This window comes from Abramis brama, assembly GCF_963993115.1.
Source record: "Abramis brama genome assembly, chromosome: 21".
Classification (NCBI taxonomy): Eukaryota; Metazoa; Chordata; class Actinopteri; order Cypriniformes; family Leuciscidae; genus Abramis; species Abramis brama.
The window spans coordinates 16619825-16643894 of record NC_139983.1 but is presented as its reverse complement, the minus strand read 5'-3'; the positions used below and the strand labels follow the sequence as shown (position 1 = coordinate 16643894).

Sequence of the window (24070 nt, the reverse complement as noted above, 5' to 3'; positions counted from 1 at the left end):
ATATTACCTTATATTATATTCTTGTAGGAATATTCCTGAATGTGATTCGAAATGCAGATCTTTTGGGGGAATATGTCTTTTTTAATTACATTAATACTTGTAATACTTAACATAATGTATATAATGCCCTGGTACACGTGACCATATCAAATCGCACGAAGGAACTTCTCTGACTACTAATGACTCTAGAATTCCTAAGGGGCTTGAAGGTCTGGAGCCAAAATTTACCAAAGCTCCCTGGCTGTAGAAAAGGGTTTTGTGAATGAAAGCGTCTCCCCAAACCCATGTCAGTCTGACAGGGCCCAACATGTAACCAGACTCCATGTGTGTGATATGTTCTCCGCCCCCCCCAATCCTTCACACAGACCCACACAAACTCTTTGAAGCCGTTTGAAGCTGTGTAAAAGAAAGGCACAAACCCTTCCCTCCTCATTCCCAGAGACTCTGCGGCTCGCCTTTTAGGAGTCCTCAGAGACGACTTCTGGAGTCTAGACTTGTTGGACTTCCTTGACCCTCGCTGCCAGATTGTATGCGTGTCTCTGTATGTTGTGTGTGTTTATCACCATGTTTGTGTGTTCGCCAAGTGCATCCCTTGTGTGTTGTGTGCCGATTTTTACACGCTGGCTGTGGTTGTTCATTCATTTCCCTGGGTTCACTCTCTTCCCTTTATCCAGGAAGCACCGCTACGTTTTCCGTGATCAGCCAAAGTACTTTTATTGACTTGTGGGATGCCACATGCGTGCCTGGTCTTTGCTATTAAGAAACACGGCCCCTTACTTACAAACACACACTCACTCATACCATTCCTCAAAAAACGTAGTCTCGGAGGAGAAACTAACATCCGCTAAAACAAGGCACTAACTCATGCTTGTACGATTGCATGTGACAGGAGGTGTCTGTGTTTTTCATTCCATGCTGCTGTTTCTTTTTAAAGATGTGAAGTCTCTTTTTTCTGTATCCTGCTCTCCACAGGATGGATCCACGGGGCAATCTGGGATTGTTCCAGAAGGGACTTCCGTTTCCATTCAGGAGCTAGAGCGAACAATTGAAGAATTACTTACGAAAATATCAGATATGGAAAAAGACAATAATGAATTGGATGGCACAAAGCTTGGAACAAGGGATCAAGAAGTGGGTGATAATCAAACCATCAAACAGTCTAAAGTAAATGGACGAGGAGTTCTGCGCCACGTGAAAGCCATTCAGACCTCACCTGTCGAGGAAGCCTTTAAAATTCCAGTGCCTTTTTCAGACCAATCACAGACTCCCAAATTAAGTGACAGAGCCACTTCACCAATTGGACTGCCCTATTCCTGCAGCTGCCAAAAAAAACAGGAAATCAGTCCCCCTGCACCACCCCTACTTCCTGTTGTTTCAGGTGTATCGACACCTTCAGCATCAGATGTATCAATTCCTCCACCCCCTCCACCTCCACTCCCAGGTATTGTTCCACCCCCTCCTCCGCCTCCACTTGTAGGTATGGTTCCGCCCCCTCCTCCACTCCCAGGTATGTCTCCACCCCCTCCACCTCGACTCCCAGGAATGGCTCCGCCCCCTCCACCACCTCCACTTCCTGGTATTGTTCCACTATCTTCACTTGTGGGCATGGCTCCACCCCCTCCTCCCCTCCCAGGCATGGCTCCACCCCCTCCACCTCCTGGCTGTGGACCTCCACCTCCCCCTCCTCCGCCTGGTTTTGGGCCCCCACCACCCTTTGGTCCCCCTCCACCCTTCATGGGGTTTGTGCCGCCCAGCATGGCTCAGGAGTCCGCCCCCCTGAAAGCTGTCATCGAGCCTCCAAGACCCATGAAACCACTCTACTGGACCCGGATTCAGCTACATGCCAAAAAGTAAACTTATGCCTCATTGACTGATACTACATGAATTTGCAATATGAATTTTGAATGTTTGTGTTTCACCTTATTTACATTCAGCCAAGATTTAATTATGATCACACATACAATAAGACAAACTGATATATATTTTTTTCCTTGCACATAGGGATACCAAAAGTGCTCTGGTGTGGGAGAAGGTTCAAGAGCCATCCGTAAACTTTGACGAATTTGTGGAGAAGTTTGCCAAAAGCGCAGTTAAGGAAAAGAAGAAACCTATCTCAGATACCATAACTAAATCAAAGGCCAAACAGGTAAGAAGACTTTTCTACAGCCACACTGATTGAAATCACTGGAGCCCAACAAATAGGCCATACCCTAGTGGACCTTAGTATGCCCACTTCGTCTCAGATCCCGGGACAACATTCCCGGTTGTCTGCCCCTGAAGATAGCTTTGCCCACACCTCACCACACACAAAACCATTAACAGTGATTTCACACGCACAGCTTGTGATTCAGAGCCTTACAGACGTTCAGTAAATGTTATAAGCTCTACTTAATGTTCCATCAACCAAAGTGTGACTGTGAGACTCTTTGATAAGTCTGTTTACCATCAGAAACGATCCAGGCATCTACCACATCTGAAGCTAATCTCTCTCTCTCTCTCTTCCGCTCTGGTAGTGGTGTGAAAATTAGTCATTGGTGAGAGTTTTGTGGGTCCTTCGTCTGGAGTCGAACAGATTTCTGATAACAACACACAGCTCCACAACAAGCTCATTACAAACTGCATCACAAAAAAAAAAACTATTTTATTTAATTGTCCTGCAGCTGTGTTCATCAACTATGAATTAAGTACAGATATTTAGTGTTGTTATCATGAGGATAATTTCAAATGTATATACCAAAGAGGAATGTGGTGCTACCATGGTGCTACCATGGTACAGTAATTGTAACAAATGGTAGTACATTCATACTTTGAAATATACCATGGTACTGAAATTCATGTACCATGGTGTTTACAGTACATAGTGCTACATGGTACTTTCAAGAAAACCAAGGTAGTACTTTTGTGCATGTTTTTGTACATGTACTATGACACTAGAATGTTTTTCTTTGAAGTATCCTGTAGTGCCACTAAAATACTGTGGTGAATAAGGTAATCATTCCCAAAATCATTGGTATTGCCATCCAATACCATCTTTGTACCATGGTACCACCATTTTTTTATATAAATGTGGGTAAACAAGGTTTTTATGAACACGTTTTGAGAATACTCAGTGGTATTGCCTACAAATAGGATAAATGACAAACTGGATGTTTAACCATGTAAATATTGAGAAATTCATAAGACTTTTGAAAGTGTTCTGTTTGCTCTTTCTCTCTCTCCCTCTCCCTCTCTCTCTCTCTCTCTCTCTCTCTGTGGTCTGTAAGATCTGAGGAATGGGAGGGGGGGTCTGTATTGAGTTAAAACCCACAACCCTCAAACCACCAGCCAACCCAGCGACTCCAGTCAGCCTAGTGTGGTCATGCCACACTTTATAAGTGTGTGTGTGTAAGAGAAAGAGAGAGTGGGTGTGTGTAGCATTGTTCACAGTAGAGTTGCTTTAGGCCTATGGTTACAGTTTGCTCATATCAGTCAAAATTACAGTGCTAATCTAATCAAATGCCCACCTTTTCACATGAATTAGATATATCAATTAAAAACAGCTGCCCGAAGCTCCATTTGAGCCCACATTATCATGTTAATTTTATGAATCATATTCATTTTACGGCCCATTACTTTGGCAGGAGTTATCTAGTTCTTTAGCTGGTAGTTACTGTACGACCGCCGAACCTCCATCCTCCCTCGTACAGCGACATCCCCGGTTCCCACCAAGACAGTGCTAAAGTATGGAATCAATTCTCATTGGTTGGTAAGCGTCTGGTTTGAGATCCAACTCATCACAGGCATGAGTGTGTTTCCCACATCATTAACGTAGCACACCACTCTGCAGTCGGGCAGTATTTAGTGGTCATGAGCCCCGTGGAGATAATGGTAGCCAGTGGCTTCCTGATGATCACACTGAGCCGCCATCACACACTTTCAAGTGTGGCCTGTACTAGAAGGTTTTCATGGCTCCAAATTCTTTCCAACAATCAGAATTAACATGTTGTTAACGGACGGCAATGAAAGAAGACATATTTACGATGGCACTCAATGTACACGTGTTAATGCACAGAAGACGCTAAAGCTACAGTGAACTAGCAGAGGGCAGAGCTCAGGGAATGTTTTCTCTTTCAAAAAACAGTGAAAATTTTTACAGAGTATGTGAGGTATTCCATGCATCCACACGCATCCACTTGTTTAGAAATGCCTGATTTGAAGGAGCTGTCTGAAAGTGTCAAAATCTAACTCGGTTTAATTGGACCAGACAGGTCTATCATTTGCATAATTACTGTGGTGTTCTTTGGCAGAGCCAGAAACGGGAGAAAGTAAAGTTCTTTTGATATATGTGGATGCTATGCATGAAAGAATGAGACAGGATCTCTCCATAATGCCATATGAGGAAACAGTCATAAATACTCATACTCATACTTTGGCTTTGTTTTTGGTTTCCTTTTTAGGCCAAAGTACCTCTCTGTGCTATTCAATTTATGAGGGCAGCCAGATGAAATACTGTGTTTATGGAATTTTTTGTATTATAGTATAATGTGGCTGATGTTTTACTACAGTAATGAAATAATACCCTCTGTCTCTCTCAGGTTGTCAAGCTGCTGAATAACAAACGTTCTCAGGCAGTGGGGATTCTAATGTCCAGTCTTCATTTGGATATGAAAGATATCCAGAATGGTGAGCAACCCAAAGAAGTGTTCTTTGCACTTAGTATGCCCATTGTTAATGTTGCATGTGTGTATGTGCGCACACTTGTTCTGCTGTTGACTACTTGTCATGTTTCTGAAAAAAGCAGTTTTATATATATATTAGGTGTGTGTGTTTTTGGCTAAACCTCCTGAGATTGTGCTCAGCCTCCTGCCAGCATGTGACCTCTCTAAGGGGGAAATATGATGTCACAGCCAATTAAGACGCATTGTTCGGTGATGTTTATACAGTTACTGATTGTGTTTGAAAGCTGGAGAGAGAGGGTTGGTTGCGTCTCAGGGTTCAAGAATAGGTTGATACTGTAGATCTTAATGAACATGATGATTAGAGTCGCATCCTCTTTCTCGTTCTGTTCTGTTCTTTTACTGTAGTTACAGTTTTAATCTGTTTTTGCATAAACCCTCAATGTCCTATTTCTCTGCTTAAGATATTTCCGAATCTGTCTCTGGAGTCTTTTTCTCTCTAATTCGTCTCTTTATACCTCACTTATTGTTGTCATCACTCTGTCTGCTCATTCATCCCCTTGAATGGGCTATAAAGGAAATAATGCAATTTCTTCTCATCACATGTTCGGGAATGTTAGTCCTGTCTCGCAGCGCCCAGAGAACTCTTGATTGTGGATTTTTATGTGGTGAAGGAGTTACTGAAATAGAATACAAAGGAAAAAGGCCAAATACTAAGACAATTAATTCGTAAAAGTAGGAAAATGTTTTAGAAAGGTTGATTATTTCACACATATATCTTCAAACTGTCTACACTTATCTTCTGTTCCTTTTCTCATCCAGATGATGATCTGTGCATTTCTTCTTTGGATTAAAATGAATAAGATTACCTATGAAAAGCAAAGAGACAGTAGTGAACAGTAATCATTATTAAATATGATATGATATTAATTCTATTTTTTCAGTTAATCTTTGTACAGGTTACATCCATATGACAGTATGGTCACACACTGTGAAACTAGTCTTTTTGAGTTAGTCAATGAATTCTTTACTCAAACCATTCATTCGGATCCACTGGTTTATTCACTGTTGTTTGGATACGTTCAACGGTTGATTCTGCTTTGATTTTGGAGTCGGTGCAAAAATGGACCCATGTGTGGTTACTTTTTAGTCCTGGATGGATAAATAGTGTATTCTTCAGCAACATAGTCTAAACAATGTGATTATTTTTTTTTTTAGTCATTCATTGGTTAACAGGCGGCAGACAAGCTGAATTCTGTTTTCTTTCAGTAAAATTTTTCCATGCATAATTTCCCTCCAGTCTAATCCACTGTAACAACAACCCTTTTTTTAAATTCTATTTTTCTTTCTTCGTTTTAATGAATCAGCAAGGCTGGATGCAGTTTTAAAAACCACATCACATTATGTGAACGGATACCTAATATTTTACACACACACACACATATGCACACATCCTTTAAACCAGCGGTATTTGAAGAAATTTTTACTGGCTCTTTGAGAATTTATGGGCACAGTCCCCATCTATTATGCAGCTCAGTACCCACAATTCAGCACTGGTCGAGTCTCATTGGGTCTCGCTGCAATTCCACCCAATGCAGAGGCCAGTATGTTTGGCCAGAGTAAACCACCAAATAGAAACAAACAGTTTCTCTGACAGAGCTATTTACCCAGAATCAATACATTCCTCAACATCACGCTTCACCACACTGACCTGGATCAGGCCCTTTGAGGAACTAGGAAAGAATGTCGTGAGTTGGTTTAATTGCAGAGTTTAAAGGTTCATGCAAAGTTATGAGGCATTTTTTTACAGTCAGTAGAAATGTTACCCGTCTGTCTCTCTTTTCTTTCATTATTCAATTATCAGCCATCAAACAACATAAAAAAAAAAAACTCTTCCCAAGATTACGACTTGTTAGGGAACCTAAACCTAATCTGGTGCAACTCCTCTGTGGATTTCCACTGAATCGCTCCCTTTGTGTCAACTTTCTTGTTTCCCTCAGCTGGTTTTCATAAGATCTCATGTTTGAGCCCATCACAAGCTGAAAAACACTCCTGCATGCCTGACTAGAACACAGGCTGCTCTTGCACCAGCACACTTGGTGACAAGCCTTTGATTTCTACCCATAACAGTCTCAGAGTTTCACAAGTCAGCTCGGTGTTTATGCGTATGTGAGATTGGATTCCTCAACGTGTGACGCCGACCCCCTCCGGACCTTTTGTTTGTTATGTTTCTTTAGTGACTCACACACTTGTTCTGCAGTGCCGTCTGTTTGGGTCTTCTAAGCTATGTCACAGGACATTGTTTTGTGGAAACATTCTGAATCATGGCAGCGATCACAAAGAAAGCAACAAGGAAACATATGTGTATGATCATGTCCTTATATAAAATCCTTCTCTTCTCTTTGTTAGCCAAACATTGTACCGTTTTATAGTTAGTGGTGTTTAGAGAGAGAAGATGGTATGTGTCTGTACAGCTGAAGAATTGCAAACATGGTGGCATTCGCTCGACGTTTGGAAGATAGTAGTTATGGACGTTTGGCACAAACTGAATTTTGTAAACCTGTTAAGTACTAAGAAACTGCTTTAAATGTTTGGCTTATGAAATATGTAACAAGAACAGAAATGTAGAGTAGCATATCTAGAGGTATAAACCCGAGCTAGCATTGTTCACTTAAACAAGGCATTTAATCCAAGGTTGCTCCAGGGGGATTCCTCATGTAATAGGTGTTATTTGTATAAGAACGTCAGCTAAGTGATGAGCTGTGCAACAGTAAAAGTGCACGAATTTCAGGTGATTATAGTCATCGTGGTGTAAAACGTATAATTGCGTTTATAGTTTAGAAATGTGAGAATTGTTTCACAGATACTCCTACTACAATTTCCACGGAGCCTTTCTGGTTATAACCTAATTAAAGTAAATGGGCCAAGATATTATTATTATTATTATTATTATTATTATTATTATGTGTGACACCAACCCCCTCCAGACGATTTGTATATCATACTTACTTGATCTGCAGTGCATACTATTTAATATATTTATTAAATTATATTACATTTAATAATAATAGTATAATTTTTAAATTTATATTAATATTGACAAACAAATGCTAAGCACATCTTAATTTAGCACAATTTATATAGCAGACATGCTGACCCCCTATGATTTGTTTTTTTCAGTGACTCACACTCACTTGTTCTGCAGCATAAAATATTTCATATACTTTTATGTATATAATAACAACAATATAAGTACTACAATTTCAATTAAAATTCTTATTTAATATTGATAAACACATGCTAAACACGTCTTACTTTAGCATAAATCTCTGTTTTATAATAATAATAATAATAATAATTTTAGTTATAATAATTGTATTATTTGTATTGTTATTTGTGTCATGCCGACCCCCTCCGTATTTGTTTGTTTCTTCAGTGACTCACACTATTTCATATATTTATTATATTACAAAATAATAATAATAACTATTCATAATAATAACTATAAACACACTTTTATAATCACTTTTTTTTTTTTTTTTTTTTTTTTTCAGCTAATAAATTTAGAAAGCTTTCATAACCATTTCTTCCTCAGATTTTAAATCAAGACCACCACACTAAACTACTGCATCAGTGTTTTGGGAAGCACAGACCACATCCCTGGACTTCAAGAGACAAATTCTTTGTTTGGAGACTTTGTTGTGGGGGTGTGGGGATTACGCTGTTGTTGTTTGTGTATGTGGCGATTGGGGTGTAGATCTGGTGGGAGTTGGTGTTGTCAGGTTGATGACAGGTTAAACTACTGAGTCATGGACTGAGCATACTTTTTTCACTCTCTCTCCCTCTTTCATGTGTTCCCTCTTCTAAGGCTGCAGTTGTTCTCTTTGATATCTTTCTCCCATAACAGGAGGAATGCTTTTGCTGTCTGTCTCCATTTTATTACATCTGAGCATTGGCCAGATATGGATGTTTTTGTTATTTTTTCTTGTGTGGTTTCTGGAACGCGCCAATGATCAATTTCTCAATTCCCCAAATGACTGAACACACAAAAGTTAGCCCATAACAGCTCTATTTAGCACAGGCAAAAAGTGTTCAGTCAAGCCAGCTCAATAACAGCCCTGCTAGAGATTCAAATGCTTTTATTATGTAAAAAGAACTCTGGAAAATAAATGTTTGATGCTGAGTAAACACATTTTGGTTGTTAAATCATATAATCGACTGTGCCGAACTGTATAGTTTGGGTTTGGTACGATTTTTTAATGCTAATGAAAGAAGTCTCTTATGCTTACTAAGGCTGAATTTATTTAATCAGACATACAGTAAAAACACAATACAGCAATAGTGAAATATTATTAAAATTTTTAATTACAATGTAATTTATTCCTGTGGTGGTAAAGCTGAATTTTCAGTATCATTCCTCCAGTCTTTAGACATGATCCTTCAGAAATCATTCTAATGTCTGATTTGGTGCTCAATAAGCATTTATTATTATCAATGTTGAAAACAGTTGTGCTGCAGTTGTTTCATTTATTTGAAATGGAAATCTTTTGTAACATTAAAAATGTCTTCACTGTCACTTTTCATAAATTTTATCCATCCTAGCTAAATAAAAGTATTCATTTATTTCAAGAAAATGTATTAAGGTAAAAAAAAAAAATTATATTAAATTATTGAGTAAATTAGGTATTAAATGAATTGTTTGTTTATAAATTGTGGAACTTATTGTTTTGATTTATGGACATATTATGGTTATGGATTTTTGAAAGTAAATGAATTACTTTTATTTTGATATTACTGAAAGAAAAAAGAAAAAAAGTGTTTTGGTATTTTAGTTCTTTGGAAAATAAATGATTTTCAATTCCCAGACAGTTGTCGATCAGTATTCCTCATAGTGTTCCTCTGTCTGAAAAATCATTTGAATAGATCTGTATTCTTGATTGGTCAAGTCAGTGATGGATTCTCTCATTTTTCATCTCTCTTTCTCTCTCTGACAGCCATCTTGAACATGGACTGCACAGTGGTGGATCTGGAGACGCTCCAGGCGCTGTATGAAAACGTAAGCCCACAGCATGACAGGACGTGACAGTCCAGATAAGCAGATGTGATGAATCCTGGCGATCCTTATGAAGTATGAATTCCATAAGTGATCATTTATCATATCATTAAACTCTTAAACCTCTCAGAACTGGACAGGATATACCATGAGATCTTGGAGCTCTGCCTTGACGCGGTCCACTCCAAAAGAGAGCTGCGGAAATGTGTGTTAAATACCAAAACAAACATGCAGGCCACAAACACCGCTGGAATGAGTAAGGTTTACCATGGAGCCAGGGTGCGTGTCACTGTCTGAGGGAAAGAGAGAAGAGAGGAAACAAGACGACTGTTTAAAGACAGACATGCAGACATGGAACTGACAACAGGAAGACAAATGGAGAGGATGAGGTTTTCCCTCGCAAGAATAAAAAAAGGACAGTTGAAAAACTCAGGAAAAAAAGATTGAGCAAAAGAATTGCAGCTTATGTAACTTTTTGGCAGTTGCAATTACGTCAGTTTGACGTGGCGGCATTAATCAAACCTCTTTCTTGGAAGATCCATGAATTGCTCTTAGATGATTGGCTGCTACCAAATACTGATTTTCTTTAATTATTTAAGTGTGTGTGGGCGCTGATGAGTTTGCACTCCATGATTCGCCATGTGTATTGCAGCAACGGTCATAAATCTTGCTGTCAACACAAGAGGTCCTTTACATGTTTTCTGTGTGTGTGTGAGTGTGTGTGAGTGTGAGCTGCGCTTCATTCTAACGAGATAAAGACCGGGCGACGGGAGTCGTAGCCACACATCATGACACCATAACATTTCTCACACAAGTCTGATGATATCTTGGCACTATTCTTGCTGTTTTGCTCGGTGTATCATTTTGGGAATATGGCTTTCATTCATATGTCATTGCATCACGCGTATCTTACTAATATTTCGGCACACACATGTGATTCGCAGATTAGTTTGCAGTGTTGGTTAAGTTACTCTAAAATTTTTATTAATTACTAGAAGATGAATTAAATCTTCAAGAGTGTAATTAGATTACTGTACTAATTACACTCTATTTAAAAAGTTAGTTGTAAGTAGGCTATATACTATGTAACTTTATTTAAAAAAAAAAAAAAAGAAATCTATTTTATAATCTAATTTTATAAATATCTAATAATATCTTTATTTAAAAAAAATCTTCCAAACCATGTATTTACTTTGCCCAACTACACTTTGATAAACCTATAATAATGTTGGGACGGATTTTGTAGGAAATTGCACAATTGTCATTTACCTGTGGGTGTCACGTAACATCCGAACAGACCGTAAAGTAGTTCCGGCTGTGTGTAATGTGAAGCTAAAAATGGCAATCCTCCGTGGAATCACTGGTTGTAAAAATCTGCTCTGATATGATGTCTTGTATTCATGTGTACACCAGTGGCACTAACATGTGCATCCACGCAGAGCCGAAGCACGACCAAAACAATGTTCTTCCACAAGACACATGCGCTTTTATTTTTAACCACTAGAGGGCCAAAAGTCTCATAGTGTAGCATTGACAAATAATAATGAAGTTATGTGTTTGTGTAGAATTGTGTATATGTGTAGTAACTTTCTGCTGAAAACTATCTTTCCTTCCATCACTCTGTTTTTCCTCCAACCCACCCACCCATTCCCGCTGTAGCTTGAGGCAGTGTTGCTGAGTTTAAATGTTGAGGTTGTTTCTCTTTAGTGTGCGAGACTCCACGCTGTCTCTGACTCCTTCAACCAAAACCACAGAACACCCCCACACACACACACACACACACACACACACACACACACACACACACACACACACACACACACACACACACACACACACACAGACAGACACACACACACACACACACACACACACACACACACACACAGTATATCCCCACTTTCCTCTCTCCTGCTTTTTCTTTCTATTCTCTTTTTCACTATCTGACTCAAGCACAGTCTGAAGTGTGGATCACTCTTTGTATGTTGGGTTCTTAATCAAAGGTCACAAAACAACACACAGAAGAGAGCATTTTCCCGCATTACAGTTTATATCACTATTATTATGAAATGTTCTATTACAAGTATATAAATGTATTTTCCCATTTTAAAAATCACATTTTTCCTCTCTCAGTGTACTTTCATTCTATTATTTTGTCAACCTCACAGAGAGCTCAAAAAGAAGAGATGGATCAGATTGACAAACATATCAAGTCTTCAAAAAACAAAGAAAATGCAAAACCACTGGACAAGCCTGAACAGTATGTATCCATCAGTCTATCCATCCATCCATCCACTTATTCTCCTTATTCATTCCTTAGTCATTAATTTGCCTCCCTGTCGCTTTGTGTTTGTCTGTCACTGTCAGGTTTCTGCTACAGTTGTCAGAGGTTCCTCAGTTCTCAGAGAGGGTTTTCTGTATTCTCTTCCAGTCCAGCTTCACGGAGTGTGTTACATCAGTTCAGCGTAAACTAGAAACACTGCTAAGAGTCTGTACGGTGAGAAAGAGCTTGAAGCACACAAGTCAGATTGCACTTACATATATTTCAAGTTGAAAGGTCAGATAGAAAGCAGTGAAGAAAACACATGTGTGTCATCATCTTTCTCTTCTCTGTTTACAGGCTCTACAGTCAGGTCAAGCCGTCCTGCAAATTCTAGGTTTGGTTCTAGCATTCGGGAACATTATGAACGGGGGCAACCGAAGCAGAGGACAGGCAGACGGATTTACCCTTGACATCCTGCCCAAGTTAAAAGATGTCAAGAGCAGTGTGAGTAAATATGAGATCACTGTCACCAGAGTAAATAGACAGGTCACCCCCAAATACTGTCATCACTTACTCACCCTGATGTCATTCCAAACATGTGTATGACTTGCTTCTGTGGTTCACAAAAGAAGAATGTTTCTGTCTGTTTTTGCCCATACGATGAAAATCAATAGGGTCTTAACATTGGATCCCATTGACTTTCATTGTATGGAAAAAAATATCTATATATCAAGCGTAGCGTTAGTTCTGGCAGGTCACGTTAGTCAAGCTCGCATCAGCTGACCCTCAGCTGATCCACATCTACCTATAGGAATACGACGCCTATCAACGTGTACATATATAAGCTCCTTCAGTATTATCAGCAGCTATCGCGTTTCTCAGGAGCGAATTACCCTCCTCCATCCCCAGCTCCTCCTCTCATCAGTCAGGATTTGGCATTCTGATTCCCCTTGAATCAGAATAAATTATCATATTATGTTGTACTTTAAATTCCTAAATTAAATATATTTGCAAACTTTCATGTTGGTTCTGTTCTGTTTACCCTAAGGGGGGTTATTGCTGCTCTCCCTGCTCTTATCCATGCTAGACTGCATGGATGCGCAGGGAGTTCTCGCCCAGAACGGAACCATACCGCCAATCCAAACTGTATGCTAATTGTCAATTGTATTTGACGGTAGTGGTCCTGACAGAAATATACTATAATATATTATATATACAGTGGTGGCCAAAATTAGTAGAACACTTGGCATATTTAAGAGGTTTCAGTTGTTATTTTCCAGAAGGACAATGACCCTAAACATTCTTCTAACTATTGCCGGAACTACCTGTGACAGAAGGAATCTGCTGGAACATTAAAAAAGATGGACTGGCACCGTCAAAGTCCGGACCTCAACCCCATCGAGTAAATTTGGGGCGAGTTGGAAAATAAACTGGACAGATCTATTGTACATTCAAAGGATAGCCTTTGGCTTCAGTTGCAGAAGGCATGGGATAACATTAGTGTTGAAGTTCTCAGGAAATATATTGACACTATGCAAGAGAGATGTGCTGCTGTAATTGCTGCAAAAGGTGGACATACCAAATATTAAAGTTAAAAGTGGATAAAAACAGTACGACTCACGTCATCGGATATTTGTTGTGCTCAGAGCAAACATTTTCATGTTTCATGAACATTATGAAATTAAATCCTGTTTTGGAGGCAAAAAAAGTCAATATTTTCAGATCTGTCAGGTGTTCTAATAATTTTGGCCATCACTATATATAAAAGTAAGTCAGTCATACAGGTTTCAAGGAAATGAGGATGAGTCAATGATGAAGGAATTTGAATCTTAGGTGAACTATCCCTTTAAGTTACAATTTTGCTGGTCAACATCATGGCTGTGCAGATCCACCAGCAAAGACCAGCACAGAACCAACATAAACCCTAGTATGAATATGCATGGAAATTCCCATAGTGTAGTTTGGTGGTCTACTGACCCCACTGACTAGGTCATAAACAGACCTTTTTGACAATATCACTCACAATGAGCAGTCTATACAGTCGTGTCAAGAACTGCTAGCCTATATCCACATCGCATGTGTTCTGTGTGTCTGCACACATGTGCACGTGAGCGAGCGCCTTTGCAGGCCACCAGGTCTGGCCTCTTCTTCACAACCGCTTTGAGCTAAACGAGTGTATACAATCCCAAAACATGAAAAATGATTATTCTCCTGTGTTTATTTCCATCTCTCTTCTCCTTCTCTCACTCCATCAGGATAATTCTCAGAGCCTCTTGTCCTACATAGTTGCTTACTATCTGCGACATTTTGATGAGGTAGGTTTGGCCAGCTGTTTGTTTCATTGGCTCGACTAACAGACCCCCAGGTCCCTTAAAATCACCCTTCATGTTAGACAAAAATGTGGCTTTGTTTTTGGTTGCATCACTTTGATTTGCCTTTCTTTCCATTCACCATATAGACAAACGGCCGCTCTGAATGAGCAGAGCCCTTTGATTGCTTGATGCCCTTTTTGGACGCAGATTAAAAGGGCTGTATTGTAAATACCGTCAGCAGTCAGTCCAGATGTTGTGATTACAAGGCCATGTCCAGATTGACAAAATATGATCCACAGGTTGTTGAAGTGCTTCTAGCACTCAGGCAAATAACAAGGAGAACGCATATGTGTGCATGTCATGCGAGCGGCTCTGATCTCTGACAGACGGAGCGCTATTGAGATTGATTTGTTGTGTTTGATGTTTTCATTGTTTTTGGAATCAAAATTATCTTTACACACCAAACTGTTTGAACAGAATTCACATTCAATTATTTTTCATATCAACCAATGGTACAGATATGATCTCATAAACACAACATCTGTATGATTGTGCTTTTTTTCCATTGTTTGTGTGTCAGGATGCAGGTAAAGAAACATGCGTGTACCCACTTCCAGAGCCTCAGGATCTGTTTCAGGCGTCGCAGATGAAGTTTGAGGATTTTCAACGTGACCTCCGTAAACTACGGAAAGATCTGAATGGTGAGATGTGGACATGCACAAAGTAAATAAATGAATACACACGTGCTTTTACACACACTTCCATGCATATACATGAGATCACATACATGCAAACAAGAACTCACATACAAGTGTGCATATACAAAAACACACAGACATGTTTAGTTTATATACATCAGCACCAGTGACCCGTGTTCTCCTTTAGAAGGCTCATTGATTTTCAAATGGCTGTTTTTATTGAGCCCCCAGCTGGCTGCCACAATGATCAATACTGCAAATGTGGTTTGTTAAAAGGATACTTCAGCGCTGGAAAGATGAATGTGTATTTAAATTGGGTCATTTATGTAGTAGAAATGTGAAATTATTTTAGAAGTTGGTGCCTTCTAGACTGAGAAAAGCCAGAAAATGTATTTTTGGCTCATGTGGATGAAAGACAACAACTCCCAGAATGCACTTGCTTCGCTGCCCTACGAGGCCACTCCCAAGCCACGCCCACCGGTTACAGAGGGCAGGAAGAAATGATACAACTAGGCTACTAGTTGACTCGAAACTGAAAAGACCGTTTTATCGTGAAATCCCACCCCCTATGGGCGGGTTGAAAACATGCGGAACTAGCTCCTACTACTGGCTGTAGTCTCTAGCCTCTGGCCAAAAAAGCCTCCGATGACGCAAAAATCGTAATTAATCTGAGGTTTTTTTCCAGACAAAAAACAAGAAATCTCTCGTCTCGGGAGGGAAGCACGGTCATTCGAAAATACTACAGGTTTTCTACTGATACAAAGCTTAATGCTAATCGGTGAAGTATCCCTTTAAAGTAAATAAATGAGATAGGGGTCATTTTCAGCACTTTTCCTAGGGGTATTCCCTGTTCTTACAGCTCTAAAGCACTTAACTCCAGGTTTCTGCAGGTGAACTGTCCCTATATGTATACACTGCAGTTAACATTTAGACATTCTGGTAACAGAAATGAAAAGTTAGAGATTACAATATAAATCAGCTCAAGATTTTGATCAAGATATTTGTTTAAATAAACAAATAAATAAATTAACGCATATATTCAGTAAATGTATAAAAAAAAATCAGACCCTCCTTTGTACCCTTTTTTTAGGAAATGCCATATGTTCTGGTGCTTTTGAAAAGAAACTAGAGGGCAGGTAGAGGGCTTAAACGGCCTCTTAAGAACTGTCTGCTTTGCTCCCTGACCAGTAAAGCAATTTACCAGGGTCTTCAGGAGGTTAGTGAGATTGGTTCAGCTTTGTGCCGCAAGTCAAAGGTTGTACGACCCAGCTTAAGTGCACGACGGAGTGTGAATGAGGTGTAAGAATCCGATTACATGCTCAAAGCTGAGTTTAAATCCCTGCAAACATTTTCATTGCCAACCCAAAAACACACACACACACACACACACACACACACACACACACAGATGTGGAAATACTCACATTCCACTGTTGGCATGTTTGGCTTGTCGGCTTGAAAAAACACTGGTGGATGTTGATGTGGTAAAAATAGAACACTGTCCTACATCAAAAACACATTTACAATCAATCATTAATCCAGAGTGACATTGTCTGCTACACAAATAATAACGTCCGAGCATTTTGAATTGCACTTGAGCCATTCAAACATATCAGATGGATTTGCATTTGGCTCATGGAAATTTCAATTGAAGGATGGTCGCTTTGATGCATTGCTATACATCCTATTAACTTCGCCCCTGCTGTTAGCCATATTTTTGCGTGCCTTAGCTCGAATCCCTAGTCAGCGATTTGCATTGTTAATCTTTCAAAAGCTTATTAGTTAGGCCCACTATACATGTGGTTGATAAATTGTAAATGTACTTTTCCAGAGCTTGTATGCTTAGCTAAATGGTTTTGGCGTACACCTGCTGAACAGATCAAGCCTACATTTGTTTAACGCAGGCAAATATTTCTCCTCTGGCAATGTTCTGTGCTTCTCTGAATCCTTAACAGTTCACGTCCCTGAAATCTCCCCGTGGCCCAATAAGCATGGCTTCTCTCTTACACCAGGTTCATACAATAAATGGATCATCACTACATTAGCAAGCTAAGCTAAGCGCTAAAGCAGATGTGACACTGACAGCTGGAAGGGGAACAGAGTTATGCAGGCGGCCCGGCAGGTCTTCGCTTTCACAAAGCCCATGATCCAGCTGGCTGGGACATTAGCATGTGTGTGTTTGCATTGCGCTGATTGGCATGCAAGGCTGTGATCCATCACCGAATGTAGTGATGGAGTGTGACACGGTGAAGCCGTTCGGGCTGATGTAAGACTCTAGGTGTACGGCGAACTGAAGCAAAGGAAAGGTTCATGAAATGGGATTCATTAGCATCTGTTAGCACAGGTCACAAATAGCAAATTTTTCATAATACTGATACATCTGTGAAGTGCAAGAAGATGAAGCAGAATGATTGAATGTAACAAGCTTCCTGCTAATAAAAGTCAATGGTAGCTGCTTTAAATGATAATTTGTTGCTGGTCCTAGCAGTTTAATCGGTGAAGAGTTGTCCAGAGAATTTTGGCCATATGTTGAGGCCATTGCTGTGCTCACTGCTAACAAAAATATGTTCTAAGAACGTTTTACTAAGTTTCCATTAAGCTATGAAAACTTTATTTCTGAATGTTCTCTAAATGTAAAAAAAAAATCCAGTTTTAATGTTTTAAAAAAAAAAAATCTTGGTTTTGCAAACATTAAGGGAACATTACATTTAATCATTTTGCAAACATTTTGGGAATGTTACTTTTTACTGTTACTGAAACAAGTAGTAACAGAAAAAAAAGTTAGATGAAACTCCCAACTAAAACGTTCCATGAACAATGTATAAATAATGTTATGTTAACATTTTGAGAACTTAATTTAAGACCATGTAACTTTCTGGAAGAAAATTTGTTTATAACTTTAAGAGAAACTTTCCAGAACGTTAGCCAAAGTTCTGAGAACGTTCCCTTTTAGCTGGCATGTCTTTTTTTTTTTTTTTAACAAGGTTGACTACTGTATGTAACAGTTTGTATACAAAGACTTGAGGTCATCAGTGCAATCCTAAAATGTGTTTTATGAGAGTTAATTAAGTGGCTAGTAGTTGTGTAGCCTAACATAAGATGTTTTCAAAGTTTAAAATAAGCTGTTCTTCAGTTCCATGATTGGTTTTGTTTGTTTCTTTCTCACATCTGTCTTCCTGCTATACTTTATTTTACAGCCTGTTCAGCAGAAACAGAAAAGGTGTGTAATGTCTCGTCTGAGGAGCACCTGCAGCCCTTTAAGGACAAAATGGAAGAATTTCTCACTGGAGGTAAAAAATACATAGCAAACATAGGCCCTATTCAGACGGCTATCGTTTTGCATGAGATTGTGCCATTTGAAACAGAAATGTCAAGATTTTTTCTTTTAGCATCTCACGGATTTAAACAAGAAACCAAAGTAATGTTAGCACTCAGAAATGTATTATTGTAGTGAATTCTTGCAGTGATTCCAGAGACTGCATTTATTTTGAAAAACAGTCCTCGTTTTCAGGGAGTGCATTCCAAAAGCAGTTCATGATACGTTTTTCAGTGTCTCAAAGCAGTCTGGTTCATTTACTGTGATTTGGCTTGCTATATATATATATATATTAGGATGTATATATTTGTATTTTAATTTAACAGTTGTACTATAAAATAAAAATATTTTATTAAATACTCAATTTTTTATTTACTTTACAATAGTAGCAATAGATTTCTTAATTTGTATATATTTTTTATTTTAAAAAATCATATTATTAATAATATTTATAGTTATATTGAATGGGTCAAAAACATTGGGAATGTGGCCTATGAAAACTCAAGTGGAAAGATATTTCATCTCTAAAAGGATCACACTCAAAAGTCTTCAGAGTAACAGGTAAGGTCACACTTTAGTTTAGGGTCCAGTTCTCACTATCAACTAACTATTAACTATGACTTTTGCCTCAGTAAACTCCTAATTACTGCTAATTAATAGTTAGCAAAGTACTTAAGTTTAGGTATTGGGTAGGATTAAGGGATGTAGAAAATGGTCATGCAGAATAAGGCATTAATATGTGCTTTATACAGGGTTCCCATGGGTCCTTGAAATCCTTGAAAGTTTATGAATCTGAAAAAAAAAATGTCAAGGCCCTGTAAAGTTTTTGAAAAGAAACATGGATACAGGTCCTTGAAAGTGCTTGAATTTATGTTGTGCAAGAAGTTTTGTGGAAAAAACCTCCGGTCCGCTAATGTGTTACTTCGCCAACACTTTGTGGCCTATGCATGTTACTAGCAGGGTTTTTCCTGCATAGAGAATTACGAAGCGACCGTCTCCATCAAATTTCGTGCCGCTTCCGGCTGTTATATCCGTGGATACTGCAGATAATCCACGGCTCAGACGGGCCAAGTTATAAAAAATAACAAATTAATTGCGGGTGGGTCGCGGGTCGATGAGATATAAATAATAATTAAAAGACTCTGAACTCTCATTTCACGATAAAACGCAACGAACGTCACTTTTACTTTAGTTTTCAACAACGTAGGCCTATTTCTCTTCAGGGAAAAGCAATCAAGAAATGCCTAGAGCACCTTCTAGTGGTCATATAAAACACAAAGGAAAAAGATTGCTTTATAACTTAACAGCTTTAACTAAAAATATACACAAGCTTAACATAATTATTCTGATGAGAGTGTTTTCCAACAATGTAATTGTAACGAAGTTAGTTGTTATGGGAAGAAGTGTGATATGTTGCCATATCATCATGCTTAACACTGAGAATTCAGATAATTGTAATGTGATGATCAGGTGCAGATATCTGAATCAGAATATCTGAGGTTTGAGCTGTTGGCAATTGGATGATTGATGTTTAACAGCGGATTCAGGTGACGTTAGAGCTGGTCTGCACATCTCTAGCGCACGAGCCCTAGAGTCCCCTTTAAAGTTCAGGTAGCCTTCAAGTCAATGCACAGACTTTTTCTTTGTTCAATTTGCACACTGAACATGGGTTGGAGCTCTTAATTTTGAACTCTCAAAGTGCACCAGATTAATGAATTTGTCTTTAAAATGTACAAAATGTTCAGTAGGGCATACTGACATTGCAATATTTTGTTTTTCATTGCTAGTATAAATAAAGTGAAATGACTCCCTCGTCTGAATACGTTAGTTTTATTACAGAGGAGCCATGCAAATGTTCTTTTACAGACATCCCCCTGGGAAACAATTAAAGTGTTTTGTGAATAATGCTGGGATGGATGTACAGTGACCCTGTGTGCGAGGACAGATGAGGTGCTGAGAAATAAATGTGACTGAGGCTTTGTGACGGCCTCTGGGAGCCAACAAGGATTCTGGGAAATACATCTGACCTAACCTAGACCCGATCACTCCAGCATTATTTGTGTAAAGCGAGTGACAAGAAAAGCGAGAGTCCTCCATTTCATTATTTTCACTAATTTCATCCACGTTCCGCCCCGACGTGTTAATCTCTGATTCAACCCTTTCAGTATTTTGTTTCTCTGATGAAGAAGAGCTGGCGATTGTGTTTTATTATGGTTTCTCTCCATCTTGTTTATTTGCCTTCTCTATTCTCCATCCCGGCTTCGATCCTTCTCTATTTGATATGGTTTCTGTTCTCTTGTTTATTTCCTCCAAGCGTGTCTGAGTCAACCTGCCTGATCTGTCTGTGGCACTGAAGACTGTTTCTGTCGGCACTTTATTCTCGTCAATGTTTCACTGGCCTCTTTTCGTCTTTCACAATCCAATCATTTCAACTGCCATGGCGTAACCTCCTTTTTCCATCGCCCAACTTGGAGTTAGCAGGAACGTCTCTGTAACTGTCTTGCTATTTTTCATTCTCTGCTTAGTACAGGCTTTAGTAAATGCTAAATATGTTGCTGTCTCTCTTTCTTTGTATTCAAATTGGTCCTAGTAACAAAACCCACATGTGCTCTGGCGGCAGGGGTAGCAGGGTGGGGTCCTCGCTGAACGTCCCCCTTCTCATCTCTACCCCTTTGATCTGGAGACTCATGGGTCTCCTTCGCTGAGCTCTTAGATGGGTGACATAACCACGGAAAGACCCCCTTCAACCCTCCATACTGCCTCTAGTTAGTGAAACAGACAGAACGGGATCGGGGAAAAAAAGACCTGGTCTTATTTTTTGTTATTTGTATGATTTTGAAACTCCAGGAGAGTAACAGTCTCTGGCTCCAGCGCTTCAACCACTACTGTTTATTTTTCAGAGCATGAAATTAACTACAGAAAGGAGGAGAGGAAGAAAAAACTGAGTGAGACAGGCGTGCGTATATGTGTATGAGCGATAGAGACTGTCTCTGTGCTGTTTGGTCTACGCTCGTTCTACTGATACCATGTTTAATTCTGTACCATTTCCGCTGCCCTGGGCACTGAGAAGCAATGTGATAATGCATTTAAAGGTACAGCAGGTACAGCAGATTTGCACAGCACAATTATACAATAGCTACCAGATGAGCCATTTTAGTACACTTAGACCATGCTTCCTTACAAAAGAAGTACTGGGAGTAGCATGGTACAGTTATGGTGTGAGATGGCAAGTTATTTGATGGTTCCTTGTGCAAAAAAGCATGGTAATACCATGATATCTTTTTGTAAGAAAAATGGATCGATGCTAAAGTGGTCCATGCAAAACTTGCAATGAAAAGGTGGTGTGGGTGGTTGCCAGGGTGTTGCTATGTGGTTTCTAAATTGTTACTATAATATGGATTCTACGTAGTTGCAGGATGTTACAGTATGTGGTTGTTAGATGCTTCTGAGGTGGTTGTTAGGGCTTTCTAGTTGCTACGTGGTTTCTAAGGGGTTACCAAGTGGTTGATATGATAGGGATTTCTACATAGTTGCAGGATGTTGTTATGTGGTTGTTAGATGCTTCGGATGTGGTTGTTAGGGTTTTCTAGTTGGTCTGGGTAGTTGCCAGGGTGTTGCTATGTGGTTTCTAAGGGGTTACCAAGTGGTTGATATGATAGGGATTTCTACATAGTTGCAGGATGTTGTTATGTGGTTGTTAGATGCTTCTGCGGTGGCTATTAGGGTTTTTTAGATGGTCTGGGTAGTTGCCAGGTTGTTGCAATGTGGTTTCTAGGGTATTCTCATTTGCTAGGGTACTTTTAGGTGTTTGCTAGAGTATTCTGGATAATTGCTTATGGCCCAAGTCTGTATAATATTCTGGTACCCAGATATGGCTCGAGTCCCTTCTTCAGTGTACATGTAGTTCTAATAAATCGTTTACCTGTTTAATTTTCTACCAGGCAATAAATCACTTAGAAAAAGTCATTTTGTTCTTTCCTCAACAAGCCAATTTCAGGTATCTTTTTTGTTTTATGTCCATAGCACAAACGTTGTTGGAAGAGTTACACACCAAAATGTAACACTTTGAGTGTGTCTGATCATTCAGTATCTCCAACCCCAAGAATGAGCAGTAGTAATAGTTATAAGTGCCTTAATGATCACCACTACCAATAAAAAAACATTTTTTGAAGCACAAATGCAATATTTTAAGTCAGTTTAATGAATTGTAAATCTCATGTTGGGGAGAAGCGGTGGGAACTGAAGTGATCTGTGTTTTGGGATTCTCTGGTTCCACAGAATTGCAGTGGTGAGTGGTATGAAAATGTGTAAGAACACTGGGCTCGTCACTCAATTTATTAGTGGACCCCAGGAGACTCTCCAAGCAGAAGTAAATGAAGTGTCATTGGCATTACAGCGGTAACGCCTTCAGAGACCAGCTTCTCCATCTGCAGTCAAACTATTCCTCATGAAATGCTGAGAATATTTGCAAATCTGATTTTACATCGATTTGCTCCTTGAAATTTGATGTCAGCGGATTACAACTGGCTTATGTGTAATCAGATTCTGAAGGGTTTATGTTTGTCATAAAGATCATAACCTGCAAGGACCTATACATAGATGAATGTGCACAATCTCACGTAAATCAGCTCTCACTTTGACTGAAATAAAATCATGTGGGAGTATGTTTGTTTAAAACTGGAACAAATCTCTTATAACCTTCTTCTGATAACCTGTCATTCAGTGACAAGCAGTAGGCTACATTTTAAAAGTATAAAACAATAGACAGTGTCACATTTACAATGTCTCTGTCCAATTTTTATTCCCATAGCCAAAACAGAGCTGGAGCTCCAGGAAAAACAGCTCGCTGACACGCAGAGGATGTAAGTTATCATACTAAGTTTATCATGCCAAGTGTCTTGTTCACTTATTACTGTGTCATATTGGTTGTCTCCTCTGAGTGTGTGTGTGTGTGTGTTGTGTTTATGTATTAACATCCACCTCTCTGTCGCTCTCTTTTGCAAACTTCTTGTACTAATAGTGCAATCCACTGAGATTGATTGACAGTTAGTAGATTGTCTCCTTTAAAAAGTTCCAGTTTTAAAACCCTGGATCTTGGAGTGGAAAAAAAGAGCAAATTTGACACGTCAATTAATTTTAAAGGACTTTGTGTTCATTGTCTGAAAATTGCAGTTTCTTCCAAGTACTAGACTTATGCATACCAAAAGATTGCTGTGGGCGAAAAGAAATTACACTTGTCATTCTTTATGTAAGAGCATTATTTTTATAAGCTAAAATTTCACATTTCACATGCTTGAAGTAAGCCGATCAATTTCACAATTCCTCAGTGTAAACTTTCTAATCTTATTTTGTAATATTTTGTTCATAGTGTCATGCTTTTCTTTGTATGCTTTCCAGTTTTGTGGAGCTGAGCGTGTTTTTCTCGGTCAAGCCTAAGGCGGGAGAGAAAGAGGTTTCACCGAGCACATTCTTCACAGCGTGGCACGAGTTTTCGTCAGATTTTAAGGAGCTGTGGAAGAGAGAGAACAAATACCTACTGCAGGAGCGGTGAGGAATATTATGACTCTTTTGTCGTTGTGTTTGCTTTATTGCTTCACTGTAATATATTGAATTTCATTGGTGTATTATTTTAGATTGAAAGCTGCAGAAGAGACCTTCAAACAAGCACGAGAGAAGGCTAACTACAACGTAAAACCTAAACATGCATCAGGAATAGTAAGTCTTTCAAAATCCCTCGATTCACATTAAAAACAATGAATAACACACACTAACA

At 39.1% G+C, this 24070-nt stretch overlaps 1 protein-coding gene across 1 annotated transcript in view; it reads left to right on the top strand.

Annotated features, from left to right (window-relative positions):
* fmn2a (formin 2a) overlaps positions 1-24070 on the top strand; it is a gene marked incomplete at its 5' end in the record, with an annotated part of 36601 nt that overhangs the window by 11572 nt on the left and 959 nt on the right. The window contains 13 exons of the mRNA XM_084097358.1: positions 973-1850; positions 2002-2146; positions 4575-4662; positions 9650-9711; positions 11877-11968; positions 12076-12205; positions 12329-12475; positions 14227-14286; positions 14864-14984; positions 18179-18271; positions 23108-23159; positions 23695-23844; positions 23931-24012. Coding sequence (XP_083953484.1) covers positions 973-1850; positions 2002-2146; positions 4575-4662; positions 9650-9711; positions 11877-11968; positions 12076-12205; positions 12329-12475; positions 14227-14286; positions 14864-14984; positions 18179-18271; positions 23108-23159; positions 23695-23844; positions 23931-24012 — 2100 coding nt within the window. The remainder of the gene's footprint in view (positions 1-972; positions 1851-2001; positions 2147-4574; positions 4663-9649; positions 9712-11876; positions 11969-12075; positions 12206-12328; positions 12476-14226; positions 14287-14863; positions 14985-18178; positions 18272-23107; positions 23160-23694; positions 23845-23930; positions 24013-24070) is intronic.